General features: G+C 45.9%; 1 protein-coding gene across 1 annotated transcript in view; it reads right to left on the bottom strand.

Moving 5' to 3' along the window:
* The window catches only part of LOC149443072 (uncharacterized), a 43371-nt gene extending 25280 nt beyond the window's left edge, over positions 1 to 18091 (bottom strand). Inside the window, exon 1 of the mRNA XM_089655931.1 lies at positions 17222 to 18091. Within this exon, the coding sequence (XP_089512057.1) occupies positions 17222 to 18091 (870 nt within the window). The remainder of the gene's footprint in view (positions 1 to 17221) is intronic.
* Between the last annotated feature and the right edge of the window lie 674 nt (positions 18092 to 18765).

Genomic DNA, 18765 nt, shown 5'->3' with positions numbered 1-18765 from the left:
ATATAGTACAGGGGTCAGGAGTATGGAATGTACAACATAGAGTATATAGTGCAGGGGTCAGGAGTATGTAATGTACAACATAGAGTATATAGTGCAGGGGTCAGGAGGATGTAATGTACAACATAGAGTATATAGTGCAGGGCTCAGGAGGATGTAATGTACAATATAAATTATACAGTGTAAGGGTCAGGACTCATAATATTGGTATTCAGTAATCAGTGGAAGATTAAATGTTTACTGTAGACAAGTTGCAGAGATCCCACACCGCTGCCTCCCATCTCCTGAGACTGCACTCAGTGACTTGGGGCTGAGACACTACAGACATATCCCTCCACCCGGCACAGGTGACAAATACTGGGAGAATTGCTGTCACCACCATGAGGAATAAGATCAAAAGAACATGTCCAGGTGCCTAGGTCTAGTAACACTTATGGTGAAAATGAACATTTTTCTGCCAGCTGATCCCCAGAACCTCCATAAATCCAGTCTAGAGACATAAATTGTGTCTGCAGCACAGAGAAGGAAGATTATCCGAGAGAAATCCAGGAATACAGGACGGGGAACACAGCTCAGGAAAGTGACCAGGGGATTACAGGCTGATATCACCCAGTCCCCGCCCTACTCTGGACCAATCAGTGAGCAGTATGGGTGGAGGAATGGATTTAGTGTTCATGACCCACCTGTGCTGATCTCTGTAGGAGTGTCCTCCTCTATAAATGTCCCCGTTATTCCATCCTCCTCCATAGACTGCTGATCATCCCTCACATACGCCTCTTCTTCTTCTGCTTTCACCTCAAATTCTATATCGATTGGATCTCCACTCTAAATCAAGGAAATGAGAGAAAATATCATCTGTAAAATGTAAGATTTATGATTGTGACATCACACACAAAATCCACACATTGTCTCCCTTCACAGAAGCAGATCACATGTGATATGTGGGTACATTTCCCCTAAATACCGCATGCCATCCTGAAACTGTCCATTTCCTATCCCGTGTTGCGGTATTGACCACAAACACTGAACACGCTCAGTAAATACCGCATGAACAGGCGTTACATTCACAGAAGGAAATAAAGAATGAAATGCATGCGGTCATTAATTAGTGGTGGAGACATGCGGCATTCAGGAAATGTGTACTGCTTGGTAAAGAGTGGGCGGCCGCTGGCATCCTTAACAACCAGTAAACAACATGGTTGTTAGGGAGCGAGCGGCCGCTGCGTCCTAACCAACCGATAAATCTGAAAAAAGAATTAATGGAAAGGAAAAATTAAGAAAATGTCGTGGGGTCCCCCCTTTGGGGGGTCTAGTATGGATTTTGAGGGGGACCCCTTGCCAAAATGAAAGAAATACATACCAGACCCCTATCTGAGCATGCAGCTCGGCAGGTCAGTAAACAGGGGGATGAGAAAGAAACCCCCCCCTCCTGAAACATACCAGGTCACGTGCCCTTAACATGGAGTGGATGCTCTGGGGCGGGGGGGCTTTGCTCCCTCATAGCACCTTGTCCATGTTGATGAGGACAAGGGACTCTTCCCTACAACCCAGGCTAGTGGCTGTGGGGGTTTGCAGGCAGAGAACTTACAACATTTAACAAGGGGGCCCTCAGATCCCTCACCCCATGTGAATGAGTATGGGGTACATGGCACCCCTAATTATTCACCCCAAAAAAGTATTCTGTTAAAGACAGCAGGCAGTTTTTGACAAGTCCTTTATTAAAAAAGCAAAACTAAATCAAAATGTCCCCCCGGTGTAGATCCATCATCAATCACGATGCTCGCTGTCACCGCTGACTGAAAGAAAAGCTCCGCTCCCAGTGAAGACTCCCCTCTGTCTGACAGCTCTGCTGCCTCCTGCCACTAAATATACTAAGGGACAGTGCCACTCGGTGATGTCACTGACCGGGGCATGTTGTATTGGTGACATCACTGACCGGGGCATGTTGTATTGGTGATGTCACTGACCGGGGCATGTTGTATTGGTGACGTCACTGACCGGGGCATGTTGTATTGGTGACGTCACTGACCGGGGCATGTTGTATTGGTGACGTCACTGACCGGGGCATGTTGTATTGGTGACGTCACAAGAGGGCAAGGCCACCCAGTGATGTCACAGGGTGGTGTCAGGGCAGGAGCTGAGGAACGGACAGGCAGGCCTAACAATGTAACGCACTGGCTGACGACAACCACCACCCACAGACCAAAGTCCCTCAGGGCGCGGAGTCTAAGTCCCAGGCTGCCCTTCACCAGGGCCCCTGATGGTGGGGATGGACTTGACGCAGCCAGGAACCAGGTCGCGGCCCCCGAGACACCTCAGCTGCGGTAATGGCCGCCGCCAATGGCGTGTAGCTGGTGGAAGAGGCAAAAGAGTAGTCAGACAAGCCGGGGTCAACAACAACAGGACAGAACAGTACAGGACAGCAGACGAGAATCACAGGTCACGAGCCGGGTTCAGCAACAGAGGGTCAGATCAAAGGAGAATACAAAGAATAGTCAAGACAAGCCGAATCAGATACCAGGAGAGTCACGAGAGTCAGAACAGAGTAACAGCAACACAAAGACACAAGACACAAGTGCAAGGAGCATGTGCGGGCCACAGGCTTATATGTCATCAGCCACACCCCTCTGGAGGATGGACCACAGAGACCTGAAGGCATAAAAGGGCTCCCATCATGCACAGCAGAATCCAAGATGGACACCAGCACATGAAGTAACATAACCACAGGGAAAAGGTAGGACCTTGACAGGTGGTAATGCTCCTTAGTTTATTTAGAAGTGGGAGGCGGCGGAGCTGTCAGATGGCAGGAGGGGAGCTTTGTTTTTTCTTCGAGTCAACAATGACAACGAGTATCGTGATTGGATCATTGATGGATCTACATCAGGGGGATATTGTTCTTTATTTGTGTTTTGCCAAAAATTACTTTGAGTTTTTTTACACTACACTTTTTTTGGGGAATGAATAGGGGTGCTATGTACAGGTGAAACTCGAAAAATGAGAATATGGTGCAAAAGTTGATTTATTTCAGTGCAGCAACTTAAAAGGTGAAACTAATATATGAGACTCATTCCATGCAAAGCAAGATAGTTCAAGCCGTGATTTGTCATCATTGTGATGATTATGGCTTACAGCTCATGAAAACCCCAAATCCACAATCTCAGAAAATGAGAATATTCCATGCAATCAATAAAACAAGGATTGTTCATAGAACAATATCCGACCTCTGAAAAGTAGAAGCTGCATATGTACTCAGTACTTGGTTTGGGCCCCTTTTGCAGCAATTACTGCCTCAATGCGGCATGGCATGGAAGATATCAGCCTGTGGCACTGTTGAGGTGTTATGGAAGACCAGGATGCTTCAATAGCGGCCTTCAGCTCTTCTGCATTGTTCGGTCTCATGTCTCATCTTTCTCTTGGCAATGCCCCATAGATTCTCTATGGGGTTCAGGTCAGGCGAGTTTGCTGGCCAATCAAGCACAGTAATCCCACGGTCATTGAACCAGGTTTTGGTGCTTTTGACAGTGTGGGCGGAGCCAAGTCCTGCTGGAAAATGAAGTCAGCATTCCCATAAAGCTCATCTGCGGAAGGAAGCATGAAGTGCTCCAAAATCTCCTGGTAGACGGCTGCGTTGACCCTGGACTTAATGAAGCACAGTGGACCAACACCAGCAGATGACATGGCTCCCCAAATCAACACAGACTGTGGAAACTTCACACTGGACTTCTAGCATCTTGCAGTGTGTGCCTCTCCATTCTTCCTCCATACTCGGGGTCCTTGGGCCTCTCCATTCTTCCTCCATACTCGGGGTCCTTGGGCCTCTCCATTCTTCCTCCATACTCGGGGTCCTTGGGCCTCTCATTCTTCCTCCATACTCGGGGTCCTTGGGCCTCTCCATTCTTCCTCCATACTCAGGGTCCTTGGGCCTCTCCATTCTTCCTCCATACTCGGGGTCCTTGGGCCTCTCCATTCTTCCTCCATACTCGAGGTCCTTGTGCCTCTCCATTCTTCCTCCATACTCGAGGTCCTTGGGCCTCTCCATTCTTCCTCCATACTCGGGGTCCTCGGGCCTCTCCATTCTTCCTCCATACTCAGGGTCCTTGGGCCTCTCCATTCTTCCTCCATACTCGGGGTCCTTGGGCCTCTCCATTCTTCCTCCATACTCGGGGTCCTTGGTTTCCAAATGACATGCAGAAGTTGCTCTCATCAGAAAAGAGGACTTTGGACCACTGAGCAGCAGGCCAGGTCTGTTTTTCTTTAGCCCAGATAAGACACTTCTGACGTTGTTTGTTGTTCAGGAGCGGCTTGACAAGAGGAATACGACATTTGAAGCCCATGTCCAGGATCCGTCTGTGTGTGGTGGCTCTTGATACACTGACTCCAGCTTCAGTCCATTCCTTGTGAAAGCCCCCAATACTTTTGAATGGCCTTTTCCTGACAATCCTCTCCAGGCTGCGGTCATTCCTGCTGCTTGTGCACCTTTTTCTTCCACATAACTTTCTATTAATGTGCTTTGATACAGCACTTTGGGAACATCCAACTTCTTCTGCAATTACCTTTTGAGGCTTTCCCTCCTTATGGAGGGTGTCAGTGATGGTGTCAGGTCACCAGTCTTTCCCATGATTGTGATTCCTACTGAACCAGACTGAGAGACCATTTAAAGGCTCAGGAACCCTTTGCAGGTGTTATGGCTAAATGATCTGATTAGAGTGGGACACTTTGAGCCGAGAATATTCCACCTTTTCACAATATTCTCATTTTCTGAGATTGTGGATTTGGGGTTTTCATGAGCTGTAAGCCATAATCATCACAATGATGACAAATCACGGCTTGAACTATCTTGCTTTGCATGTAATGAGTCTCATATATTAGTTTCACCTTTTAAGTTGCTGCACTGAAATCAATGAACTTTTGCACCATATTCTCATTTTTGTCAGAAAGAGATGCTTAGTGAGTGCTATCCCAAAAAGGGTTAATTATACAAGCTGCTGAAACACCAAGAACAAAGGTAACCAAAAAACCTCCAGAAATGTATGAGTCAGGAATATGCAGGTGCAGCGCTCAGAAATAATAAACACTTATAATATACACATCCTCTCATTATATTAACAAGTGCAAGAAAGTGATATCACCGTATGGTGATTAATAATGGTTCAATAGTCCCAAAATGAATAAAATAAAATAAGATAAAATAACAATAAAAATAAGATAAAATCGTGCGGATCTTAATCGATCACAATGACAAGTGCGTGGATATCCTTACAGTAAGCCCTTGTACCCTATGACTACGTGCTTTGCACGAAACGCGTCAGGGGGGCTACAGCAACCGGACATCTGACCACCGCTGGTGGCCATCCTGAACATATGGTCAGTACTTTTATCTTATTACTTTTGTAACATTACTGATTGGAATAAAGGTACTTTACGCAGTATCACGCTATGTGGTCTCTTATTGGGCTCTCCGTGTGAGTGCCTTCATCCGCAGTGCCCATTCTGACAAGAGATGACCCATGATGGTGATACACAGTAATGGATCGTGGTATCTCTATACCAAGATGACCAGAGGGTTATCCGATGTGTGACCTGATCTGGGAACAGATGATCTACATACGTGTCTGGAGACACATGATTACTCATTGCGTACTTCTGGTGAGTGCGCATTTCATTCATTTGAAGTACACCATCTGTCACTCCCGGATCAGGATATCCACGCACTTGTCATCATGATCGTTTAAGATCCGCACGATTTTATCTTATTTTTATTGTTATTTTATCTGATTCATTTTGGGACTATTGAACCACTATTAATCACCATACGGTGATATCACTTTCTTGCACTTGTTAATATAATAAGAGGATGTGTATATTATAAGTGTTTATTACTACTGAGCGCTGCACCTGCATATTCCTGACTCATATTCTAATTTTTGTGAGTTTCACCTGTACTCTATACTCATTACCATTGTGGGGGGGCTGGGATCTGGGGGCCTCCTTGTTAAAGGTGGCTTCCAGATTCCAATAAGCCCCCCACCCACAGCCCCCCACAACCACTGCCCAGGGTTGTGGGAAAGGGACCCTTGTCCCCATCGACACGGGGATAAGGTGCTTTTGGGGTGGCAGAGCGCCCCTGCCCTGAAGCACCCACCCCATGTTGAGGATATGTGGCCTGGTATGGTTCAGGAGGAAGGTGGGCACTCACTAAGGGTCTGGTATTGATTTTGGAGGGGAATCCACACCTTTTTTTTAAATTATTTTGGCATCGGGGTTCTCATCAAAATCCATACCAGACCTGTCACAGCTGTCAGCGGGGAACTTGGTGGCCGTCCGCTCCTTGTTTACTGGTTGTTGGGGACACTGGCGGCTGCCCTCTCCATAACAACGAGCTATTTACAAGTGTTGCTATGGACACCAGTGGTAAATTCCTCGCAGGCTTCACTACTAAAAAACAGAATGCAGCATCTTACTACATACTGGGATACGGGAAGATACCGCTTTGTGATTGGAGCCCATAGTCTCTACAAGTCCATGTTCTAGATTCCCCATCCCACCAACCTTGTAATAGTGAGGGATGGTGTGACCTTCCTGTGTGGAATCCCGGGAATACAGAGGACGGGGACATCTCTCTGGTGGGTTCCTGTAGCTGGATGACTCCACCATGGTGTCCTGGTACAGATCTTTGTGTTTCTTTAGAAGCTCTGACTCCTCCATCCCCCCATCCTCATCCTCCTCCTCTTTCATCTCTTCTTTAACCTCAACTTTAGGATCTCTCAGGTTTCCACTCTGAATATATAATAAAAATGCCATCAATGGTAACAATGCAGATAATGTACAGATCCTAATGATACTATCAGTGATTGTTCCTCATCTACCTGATGATGGTGAGGGATGGTGTGACCTTCCTGTGTGGAATCCCGGGAATACAGAGGACGGGGACATCTCTCTGGTGGGTTCCCATGACTGGATCCATCTGTAGGAAACACACACACTGACTGAATCCATTGTTTCTATGTGTTTATCAGATGATGGGGGATCTAGGTGGATCCTCCGTACTGCTCTCTCCTTTACAATAAAGTCTCCTCTTACCCGGTGATGTGAGGGGCGGCTGATTGTCCATCATGACGTCCTTGTAGAGGTCCTTGTGTCCTTCTAAATACTCCCACTCCTCCATGGAGAAATAGACAGTGACACCCTGACACCTTATAGGAACCTGACACACACAATGATACAGTCACCATCCAGACACATCCCTTGTCTGTTACTGGAGAATGTCCCAGAATTCCCGGCACCGCTCACCTCTCCTGTCAGCAGCTCCATCATCTTCTTGGTGACTTCTAGAATCTTCTGCATGTTGTGTCTCTCAGGGTTTAGGGAGTCACATGGAGGCACTGTGATGGTCATATGATCACCTGACTTCAGAAGAGGAAATCTCTGTATTGAGGAACCAATAGGAATATCATGTTAGACTCCCAGAATCCTCCTCACCTCTCTGGTCAGGTTTGTGTTTTATTAATAGAGATGAGTGATGTCATGTGACCTCCCAGAATCCTCCTCACCTCTCCGGTCAGGTCTGTGTTTTATTAATAGAGATAAGAGTGACGTCATGTGACCTCCCAGAATCCTCCTCACCTCTCTGGTCAGGTCCGTGTATTATTAATAGAGATGGGTGATGTCATGTGACCTCCCAGAATCCTCCTCACCTCTCCGGTCAGCAGGTAGATGATCTCCAGGGTGAGGTTTAGTATCTTCTCAGTCATGTGACTCCGGTTCTCCTCCATCCTCATTGGTGCCATCATGTGATCTATACAGGTCTCCTTGTAGACGGATAACTTTGGGAAATGAAAGTAAGAATGATTTGGATGGTATTGGTCACACAATAATAGGATGTGGATGTGAGGGGGGAATAGGAGGGTTGCTGGACAGTGAAGGACTACTACCCCCATGGGAAGATATTTAATCTGGACTGTTTAGGGTTTACAAAATTTTCAAGGTCCCGGGACCCTCTTGACCTGCTGCATCAGAAATCCCCTTTTCTCTGTTGGGTTTGTTTGGTCCCTGAACTGGTTTTGATGAGTATTAGATCTGCAGACAAGGAATGATAAATACGATCCTTCCTATGACTAGTTTGCTCTGAGGCCGTGCTGTGAGGTCAATGTCGGCTCATCATGATGTCCAGGAAGGGGAACTTGCTGACTTTTGGCCAGAGTTGCTGACTTTAATAGCCAGAACTCTGACTGTAAGGCTCCAATCTCTGGCAGCCTGTTGACTGACAGGAGTGATGTCACTGTCACTCTCTGCAATAAGAGGCAGTGCTGTGAGGACAATGTCGGCTCATGATGAGGTCCAGGAAGGGGAACTTTCTGGCTGGAATTGCTGGATAATCAGGATAATTGGCAGAACTCCAGCTGCAAGGCTCTAATCTCCAGCAGCCTGCTTACTGACAGGAGTGATGTCACTGTCACTCTCTGCAATAAGAGAAGAGATTGGATTGGGTAGCAGGAGGATGGTGCTAGTGGAGTAGAGAGCTGTGGGGGAGGAGTCTGTTCTCATCTCTTCTATGTGTGGGTAGGAGGAGGACAGCAGGGGGAAGGGTTTGATCTCTTAGTTGTCAAGTATTCTGAAATTTCCAGGACATTGTACAGAGGGGCAGTGGATTTTTCTGGCTCTGAATTCTAGTACCGGCACTGCCAGATTCTGTGGTATGGGAAGGTATTGGACTGTCCATCCATTAAGCATTAATGCTATGCAAACAGACCTCCCCAAGGACCAAGTGTCCTTCTTTGTTCTATTTTGTGTCTTGCAATATATTTCTTGACCAGTGAGATGGTGAGGTGAAGACTCCCTACACGTGCTGGCAGGAGTTCTTTAAGGAGGTCAGAAAAGTAAGTGAAGGTGGGGTGGGAGGACCATCAGAGACCAAGAGTTCCTATGAGCCCTAAAGCCCCCTCTTACCTCAGAGCCTTGCAGCCTGAATACCCCCTCAGAGGCCCCCACAGTCCTTCAGCCCCACTAACCTCTCAGAGTTGTTCAGCCCCAATACTTCCTAACAGGCTCCCAAAGTTCTTCAGTTACTCCTCCACCTCAGAGGTCCCAGAGTCCTTCAGATGCAGCAACCTTCACAGGATCCAGAGTTGTTTAGACCCACTACCTCCTCAGAGACCCCTCAGCTCCTCTACTTCCCTCAGACCCCTCAGTATTTCCCTCCCTCTGACACCAATGATGGAACATATTCTTCCTGGCAGGCTGGGGAATGTTTCCTTCCTCCTGAGCAGCAATGTAAGGGGCTCTATGCTCCATACTCCTGACCCCGGCACTCCATCATTGTGTTGGCTGCATAGTGTAATGATTGCCCATTGGCTGCCTGTGTAGTGTCATCATTGCCCTTTGTAGGCCATGTATGGTCAGGATGGTCCTTGTCTTGTCTATTTATTGTCAGTGCTGTTTGTTTAGAGGACCATATTACTAGAATTTATCTCCACAATGAGGAGAATGTTCCGGCCCCGGAAGTGGGGGATGTTCTGCCCCTGAAGGGGTTCATCTGGGTTCCCACATTATATATGTGTGTATCATCATCTGCTGGAGATAAAAGACATCACAGTGACTATGGAGGAAGAGGACCGACATGACTATGGAGGAAGAGGACGGACGTGACTATGGAGGAAGAGGACGGACGTGACTATGGAGGAAGAGGACGGGCATGACTATGGAGGAAGAGGGCAGACGTGACTATGGAGGAAGAGGACCGACATGACTATGGAGGAAGAGGACGGACGTGACTATGGAGGAAGAGGACGGACGTGACTATGGAGGAAGAGGACGGACGTGACTATGGAGGAAGAGGACGGACGTGACTATGGAGGAAGAGGACGGGCATGACTATGGAGGAAGAGGGCAGACGTGACTATGGAGGAAGAGGGCAGACGTGACTATGGAGGAAGAGGATGGACGTGACTATGGAGGAAGAGGATGGACGTGACTATGGAGGAAGAGGACAGACATGACTATGGAGGAAGAGGACGGACATGACTATGGAGGAAGAGGACGGACGTGACTATGGAGGAAGAGGACGGTCGTGACTATGGAGGAAGAGGATAGACATGACTATGGAGGAAAAGGACAGACATGACTATGGAGGAAGAGGACAGACATGACGGGGGGGTTACTGGGTGTAAATAGGAAATAACATCTTATTACCTCCTCTGCTGCCACTTCTGGTAACGTCTATTTTATACTTCAAAACCACCTGGAACTTCCTGCCTGACATCACTTCCTGTCTGTCTTCCATAGAGAAGTCCTGTCTGGGAAGAAGTGAGATCACCACCTTCTGGAACTCAGAGGAACTGCAGCCCCGAGAAACATCTGTAAGGCTCTGTTCACAGCTTTGCAGTTTGCTTTTTGGGTTTTTTTGCAGTGCTTTTCGCAGTTCATTTTGCGTTTTTGCTATGTTTGTAAGGGAGAATGTCTCCAGCACACTGAGGATCACCAATATGGGTCCAAAAGTTTTAATGAACGATCACATAGTTACAGCAAGGCAATGTATCGGAGTCTCGCAGGACCCCTTCATCAGGCATGTGACGGAGGAGTCATGCGAGTCTCTGAAACATTGCCTTGCTGTAACTATGTGAATGTTTAGTAAAACGTTTGGCCCCATATTGGTGATCCTCGGTGTGCTGGTGACATTCTCCCTCGCTGATTCTGTTTGGTTCCAGCCGACGGTCGCTGCAGCACCCACTTATACACACCGCCATTTGTAACGCAGGAACGTGTGCGTTTGGATTGTACACTTGCATGTTGATACGTTTGTGATGCGTTTTTACTGTGTTTTGCGTTTTGTTCAGCTTTTTTTTTTCTTTTTCAAAGTGGAATTTTTTTTTTGCTGGGCAGAATAAAAATGCAAAAACACACTACCATGCATTTCAGCAGATTCTCCATTGAACTCTATTATAGCAAAATGCTGCTTTTTGCTTTTAAAAAAGTCCTGGGCCCTTTCCAAAAACACAACTCAAAAAAGCCTAAATGTGAACGTGTCCCATAGGAAGCCATGTTAAGTTGTTGTGCGATTCTGAAAATAAAAAGTACTAACATACACGCTGGTGAGAATGGAGCCTGAATAATCATTCCTGTAAAATATCTGCCTTACACGGCTACCAGGGAAATTCAAATATAACACAAGATAAGGAAGAACAAATCATTCTAGCTCTTATGGAACCAACACTTTAACAAAGATGTTTTATTACATATAGAAGACAAATTAAAACAGATTACCTCTGAAATCAAATTTTTGGTGAAGAAAATGTAAAAATACTCTTTAATGCATAAAAATAAATATCAATCCACTGATAATGAAGATGTTAGACATAAATGACAAGGATGTAATGGTCACAGAGGAATGGTGGTGGAGATCTCTCACAGTAAGAACACTTCCTTGAATGGTTCTATAAATAAAGAATGAATCCTGGAGGGAATAAAGCTGTAAAGCAATAAATAATATATAAACTGGGCCATCCACTTCATCCATAAAGACATTGTGATTGAAGATCTTCTAGATCACATAGAAGGAGGACTCATCCATGATTTCATACATTTGTTTGGAAGGATAGAACAATCCTCAGAAGGGAACATGTAGGATGACAGGAAAGGCTCCTGACTGGTGAGATCCTCCAAACATAATGATGACATCCATGAACTGGAGCGAGCTCGTTGGGGTGATAAAGCCAATCTGGAAACACTGTGTAGACGTTCTCCAAGAACTCAGCACACTCCAGGTGTGGAGAAAGTCTCCAGGTGGGATTAGCCTGTCATTTATCATAGATACAAACACACTGTAACCGGGATGGATCACTCTGCCATTTGCTTTCTTTTTTAGTCTGCTGGCATAGCTGTGTCCAAATTCAATAGATCTGTACCTATGATCCGCTGTGCTTTATTTCTCCTCCCGAGACCGACACTTCCTATCCTCCACCCTACAGCCATCATACTACACTGCAGTGTGGATGGGAAGAATACTCTCCATGGTGCAATGATAGAAACTGACCAGAATTCCTGGACACCAAAACACCAATCATATGAATGTGGAACTCTTTGGCGTAATCCTCTTTGGACATACTGCAAAAAGTTCTGCAATGCCTTCTCTTCTCACCTTGGAACTCCTATCTGAAGATATCCACCTGTAAACTTGTACACAAAGGGCATTTACTCTGTCAAAGATCTGCTGAACAACACTTACATAAGAACGTTTCAGGATCCCAGCCTCACTTATTTTCAGGACCAGAAAGACTTCTACAAATTCCTCAGAATTAGACATATGCTACCTCACCTGCACTGGTGTGAGAACACTCAGCCCATGGGCCTCATAACACTCTTCAACAGCTCTACACCTTCCAGCTCCCATCTCTCTACCTTCTACCACCTACTCCAAAAACAAACTCATACAACCAAACTCCCAACGATGGGATTCTGGAAAATCGGAACGCTAATTCTCTATTTGTGAAAAAAAAACAATAATTTCTTATTTCTGTTATAAAAAATATCCAAGAAACTCAAATTTTGGCAGAAATTTAGGCTAACATGTTTTTTGCTATATGTCTTTGGTAAAAGAAAAATCCCAATAACTGCATAATAATTGCTTTGTGTGAAAGTTATATCATCTACAAACTATGGGATAGATAATGGAATTTACACAGCTTTTACTTTCTGACTGCCCATCACATTTCTTGAGGTGCTAAAATACCAGGATAGTACAAACACACCCAAATGAGCCCTTTTTGGAAAGAAGACACCCTAAGATATCTGCTGAGAGGCATGTTGAGTCCATGAAAGATTTATTTTTTTCTAAAAGTTTTTTTTTTTTTACACAAAATTGTCACTTAAATGACATATTGCTCACACAAGCCATGGGTATATGTGGAATTACACTCCAAAATACATTCTGCTACATCTACCAGGTATGGGGGTACCACATGTGAGAGACCTTTTGGGAGCCTAGCTACATACAGGGGTGTGAAATCTAATGACCACTTTGACAGATGCATAACTTCCTCATTTCACTTCCTCACTACCTATCACAGTTTCGGATGCCCTGAAATACCAGGATAGCACCAACCCCCCCTCCCCAAATCACAGGTCTGATAGACAGGTTTGACCCCATATCTGGCCAGCTTATTGGGGAGAAATAGTTTGAATGCAGGGTGGTCTAAAAAATTAATGAGGAACTCATCAACGCAGATTTTTTTGGTGGGGAGTATAGACATCTGCAGATTTTTGGTTAAGGTGATTTACAAGGGGCTGAATTTTGTGGAGCCGGTCAAATTCAGGGTCACCCCGAGGATGACAGATTGTATTGTCATTGAAATGCATAAAACACATTATACTCTCATATCTATGCCTGTCCATGGCAGCAGAGAACACGGCATATGATGAATCGGGTCTGCGGACCAATACAACTGCAATTCATTTTTGTTAATAATGCCCATGTTGAGGGTTAGGCCCAAAAAAACCTTAAATTCAGAAACTATAATAGGTTTCCATGTGAACAGTCTGGCAAGGTTTGAATTTGGGTTGGTGGTGATAAACTGTTGTACATATAAAATGCTTTTATCCGCAATCAATTCATACAGATCTTCCGTGAAAAACAACTAAAAAAAAATCAAGGGGAGGAGTTAAATTTGCTGTGTCCACCTGAATTCTGGGTTGGGCAGTGAATGGGGGAAGTACGGGTGCTGCAGAATTTGTGGGCTGCCAATCGGCAAGCATACCCAGAAGGATACTAGGGGCTCTACGGGCCTGTGTGTGAATTTTTGGTGGCTGCAAGACACTACTTGTACTCACCACCGCACCAGCTTGTACTGCACTTATGGGACTCACCACGTCACCAAGTGATACTGCAGTGCTGGTATGTGAAAGACCAGGATGTACTAGGCCGCTGGTGATCACCATTCACGCGGCACTCTGCTACATATGAGATTCATCATGCGATTGTAACACCTCAGCACCCTGGGAATGGGGTTGGGTACTCCTGACCTTAGCAGGGACCTCTTCTCCATCATCTGAGTGATCTGTCAGGGTGCCGCTGTTGTCTACAGGTTCATATTCTGTGGCTGATTGTGTCAGTGAGTCTTCCCCTTCACTCTCATCTGATATGCTCAGAATCTTGTAGGCCTCTTCACTGGAGTACCTTTCGCTGGACACTAAATTTATAGGTACCTAGTGCAATTCATAGGAAAAAGAGTGCCTGGCTGTCAGGGACTGCTTGAACCGCTCAAAAAATTTACTAGCAAGTGCTAGCAGAGATCAGGCCTGATTCTGTGAACACTGCGATTTTGTATGCAATGTATCCTGTGACAGTGACCTACTGACACTGCACTTGCTGGGGGAGAAGGGGGAGGGAGGGGGAGTTGTTAAGCGTAGGGGCTAAACGCAGGTGCTGGCAGGTTGCCGGGGCTGATCCCGCTAATGCTGCATTTTTGGGGACGCTATACTAATGTGAACGCTGGCATATTTCTGATCTGATCAAAGATATTGATCCGCTCAGACATTATACTAGCAATGGAGGTTTATTGTGTATGAGCGTGTTCCTGGCAATCAAGGGGTTAAATGTGATGACTGATGTACTGACGGGCAATCTGACGCTATCTGGGAGGGACGATTACTGACCCTAATGCTATCTGAAGTCGCTGGTGACACTAATAAAGTGATTAGCAAAAAATCTGTACACTGTACTAATGACACTGGTGACAGGGCAGCGAAGGGGTTACTGGGGGGTGATCAGGGGGTTAAATGTGTCCTAAATGTGATTTTACTGTGTGTGTAGTGCTTTTACTCACATGGATCTGCTTTCTTCTCTCTCTGGGATGGAATGCGCTCAGAGAGAGAAGATGTCATCATTTCCTGTACCTGTGTAATGGAAACACATCTACAGGAAGATCTCTGATAGAGCAGGGATCGATCATCAGATCCGAACATCACTGGCCTGAACATGATGATTGATCGGTCAGGAACTGAATAACAGCAACGGCAGGTTGGCGTGTGCACATGTGCTCCCCTGGCAACTGCGGGAGCGCAAATCACATACATATACACATGATTTTGTGCAGGGAGTCCGCCCTGTGGCAGTATTTCTATTATAGGGTGAACTTAAAGTGGTTAAGGAAAGCTCGGCGCTGTATTTCTATTTATTGACATTTTTGCACATTTATATGAGTATGTTTAGGTGTGGGCAGCGTTGTTTTAGTTGAATTCACTGTTAGGTTGGTTTATTGATTGTTTATCACCTTTTTTAGCTGCTTGTGGGAATACTTTGTATTATTTGTGCTCCTCTTCACTAGTGTACCTTTCCAGTTCCTGTGTTTATAAATATGGACACAGAATGATCTCTGATTCTGTACAGGTGATCAGCAGGTCCAGGTGATCAACAGGTCCAGTCCAGAAATCATTGACCTAGACCTGATAACCGGCTTGTGGTGTACTGAATGACAGCACAGTCAGGGCGGTGGGCTCACACGTGTACATGTACTGTATGTGATCTGGAACAGAGGGACTGCCCTGCCGCAGTATAAGTGTGGTGGTCGGTCCTGAACTGGGTAAAGTCAGATTGTTTGCTGATGATCTTTTACTTACTTTGGTCCAACCCAACACCTCCCTGCCAGTCCTATTCTCTGTACTCCATACATTTCCCTTTCCTCTGTAAAACAGAATGATAGTTTCCTTGGCCCACCTCCTACCTGGATTATTTGGGCATTCATCTCCCTCGCTCGTACAACACACTCCATGAGGCCAACTACATCCCCACTTTCAAATACTTGAGAGTCCTACTTCTGTCCTGGACTCATCTTCACCTCTCCTGGATAGGGAGGATCACTGATGGAAAATTGGCAATTTTACCAAAACTCCTTTACTTGTCCTGTACTCTTCCCCATCCCCACCCCCACCGATCCCCATCTCCTCCTATACTCTGAAATCTTTTTAAAATCAGGTCTTGTGATTCAACTGAGCAGACAAAGGGCCACGAATCCCAAGACATGCTATGTATATACATAAGGAACAAGGAGGTTTGGGTGTTCCAAATGTTACTAAATATTTCTTGGTGCCCAGATTACCCCACTAACCCCCCTTTACACCACAATACATGGCTCCTTATGGGCTGACTTAGAAGCATTGCTCTGTTCTCAAACTTCTCACCATTCACTCCCATGGAGTCCTCCTAAATCCAGACCTACGTCTATCAGCCTCTTGATGGGTCACACACTCTGCACCTGGAACTCTGATAAATATTCCAGCAACTTCATATCCCCTCACTTGCCTCTCTGTCCTCTTTTGGGTGATCCTAAAACGGTTACAAACGTTCCTAATCTGCGCTCTCCCCGGAACCCTTGGTACATCTTAATGCATTTGCAGCCCCCAGGCCTCACAAGTTCCCAATATAAATTGTCACACATTCCATACCCTGGACTTTGTCTGCCCTTGTACTACATAGCTGGGGGGAGATCTAGAGGAGATTGTCCAATCAGATTGTATAGGAAGGTATTATAATGAGGGAGGTGTGGTCCAGAGCGGTGAACACGCCCTGTCACACCCCCTTCTGTGATGCAACAAGGAAGTGAAGGCTTCTGGGAAGTGGCCTACAGGAAGTGAATGGTGAGATATCATGGACAGGAAATGATGCAATCTGAAAATCCGTTCCAACGATCCAATAAACTGACAGACAAGTGATGGTCCTGTGGATGAGGGGAGAGGAAAGCCCATCGGGACGGCCGGGCCAGAGACGGCATCAGAGAACGCTTCTGTGTATTATGGGAGGGAAATTCTGCCCGAAAAGGGGAACTTCTCCTTCAAGTATGGACCAAACTGGTCACGTCTGGGTGAATGACGGTCCATTCATTCAACAATTTATAGACTCAGCCAATCACAGGGCAGGACTCCATTTTTATTCTTCTCCTGCCATCAATAGTCAACCCGGTCCCACACTTCATCCGTGTCTTTGGTGACCTCTGATCTCCTTTTCAACTGTTCCTTCCATGATGAAGATCAGCCATGGAGTATATCTGAGGTGTATATCAGGGTGTGCTTCTTCCCCACATGAGAGCTGGGATGTCCAGCTACATTCATCTAGAAGACATTTCCCGCACTCAAGGCACTAATACACCTCCAGGGTTGTGTGGGACCCCTTATGTACAGGAAGACAGGACTTCAGTGAAGAACATTTCCCTCACTCAGGACAGGAAAGTGGCTTCTACTCCGTGTGAGATTTCTTATGCCTGGAAAGATTGAAGCTCCTTGAAAAACATTTCCCAAACTCATGATAGGAATACGGCTTCTCCCCCGTGTGAGATCTCTGATGTTTGTAAAGACTAGACTTGTATGAAAAACATTTCCCGCACTCAGGACAGGAATAAGGCTTCTCCCCTGTGTGAGATCTCTGATGTACATAAAGACTAGACTTCCGTGTAAAACAGTTCCCGCACTCAGGACAGGAAAATGGCTTTTCACCCGTGTGAGATCTCTGATGTCTGGAAAGAACGGACTTCTCTGAAAAGCATTTCCAGCACTGAGGACAGTAATACGGCTTCTCCCCCGTGTGATATCTCTGATGGCTGTAAAGACTGGATTTTTGTGAAAAACATTTCCCACACTCAGGACAGGAATATGGCTTTTCCCCCGTGTGAGATCTCTGATGTGTGTAAAGATTGGACTTCTGTGAAAAACATTTTCCGCACTCATGACAGGAATATATTTTTTCTCCTGTGTGCAGCCTTTGATGTGTGACAAGATGTGATTTTGATACAAAACATTTCCCGCACTCAGCACAGGAATACGGCTTCTCACCTGTGTGACATCTTTTATGTCTATTAAGTCTGGATTTATAACGGAATCCTTTCTCGCACTCAGTACAGGAGAAGCTCTTCCCTGTTGGAGGGCCGGCCCGGTCCTGCACAGTCTGAGGTTCCTCAGGATACGAGGAATCTGATGGTCCATCTACACTGGGTGGTGCCGGATGGACATTGGAGGGAGCCGGGTTTTCTCCTGGACTATACTGTGTGATGTCCTCATCTTCTACTTTCCAGTCTGGAGACAAAGTGAGACAATCCTCGGAGGTTTTCCTCATCTCCCGGCCATGGACTAAAATACAAAGACAAAGAGGATTACTAGACAGGAGCTGATTGGTTCCCCCAAACCAGGACTCCGCCCACATCAGGCAGCTTGGGCTCTGAGGCGCTTACAATTCCACCCTCAAGGGAACTAGGAAATGGCTCCTCTGATCTCCTACCAGGTCATTTCTTTATTCATGGACCTTAGTCAGAGAGTGAGGAAACAACCAGAACTGTCTTTTATAGGAGGGACAGTGATGAGGGGATTATAGGACGAGGGTCCCCACCCCCTCTATCACTCATCGCCATCTTCCCAACACAAGAAGTACTGCACTTCCTTATTTAGTCCATGATTTAGTCATGAAGAACAGCGGGGCTGAGCCCCACCAGAGGTCAGAGAGTGAGGATGGGGGGAGAACAACCAAGATGAAGACTGGACTGATCCTGAAGACCACCATCATTGGGGTATTGACTCCTCCCTCATTATTACTTTCTGTTTAAGGGTCCAAAGTTGGAGGATGTTATCACATTATTATCACCATGTAAAAGTCTGTGCTCCAATCACATCATCCGATATAAAATGTCCAGCTGGTAGGAAATGGGTGTAACAAAGGAGAATCCACATTATGTGTATATATAGCAGTGGGGGGAGGGGGGAGAGCAGAAGTCAGGAGTATGTAATGTACAACAT

The sequence above is a fragment of the Staurois parvus genome, unplaced genomic scaffold, assembly GCF_062004578.1.
Source record: "Staurois parvus isolate SC_StPar_1 unplaced genomic scaffold, SC_StPar_1.0 ptg000877l, whole genome shotgun sequence".
Classification (NCBI taxonomy): Eukaryota; Metazoa; Chordata; class Amphibia; order Anura; family Ranidae; genus Staurois; species Staurois parvus.
This window is presented reverse-complemented; position numbering and strand designations above follow the sequence as displayed.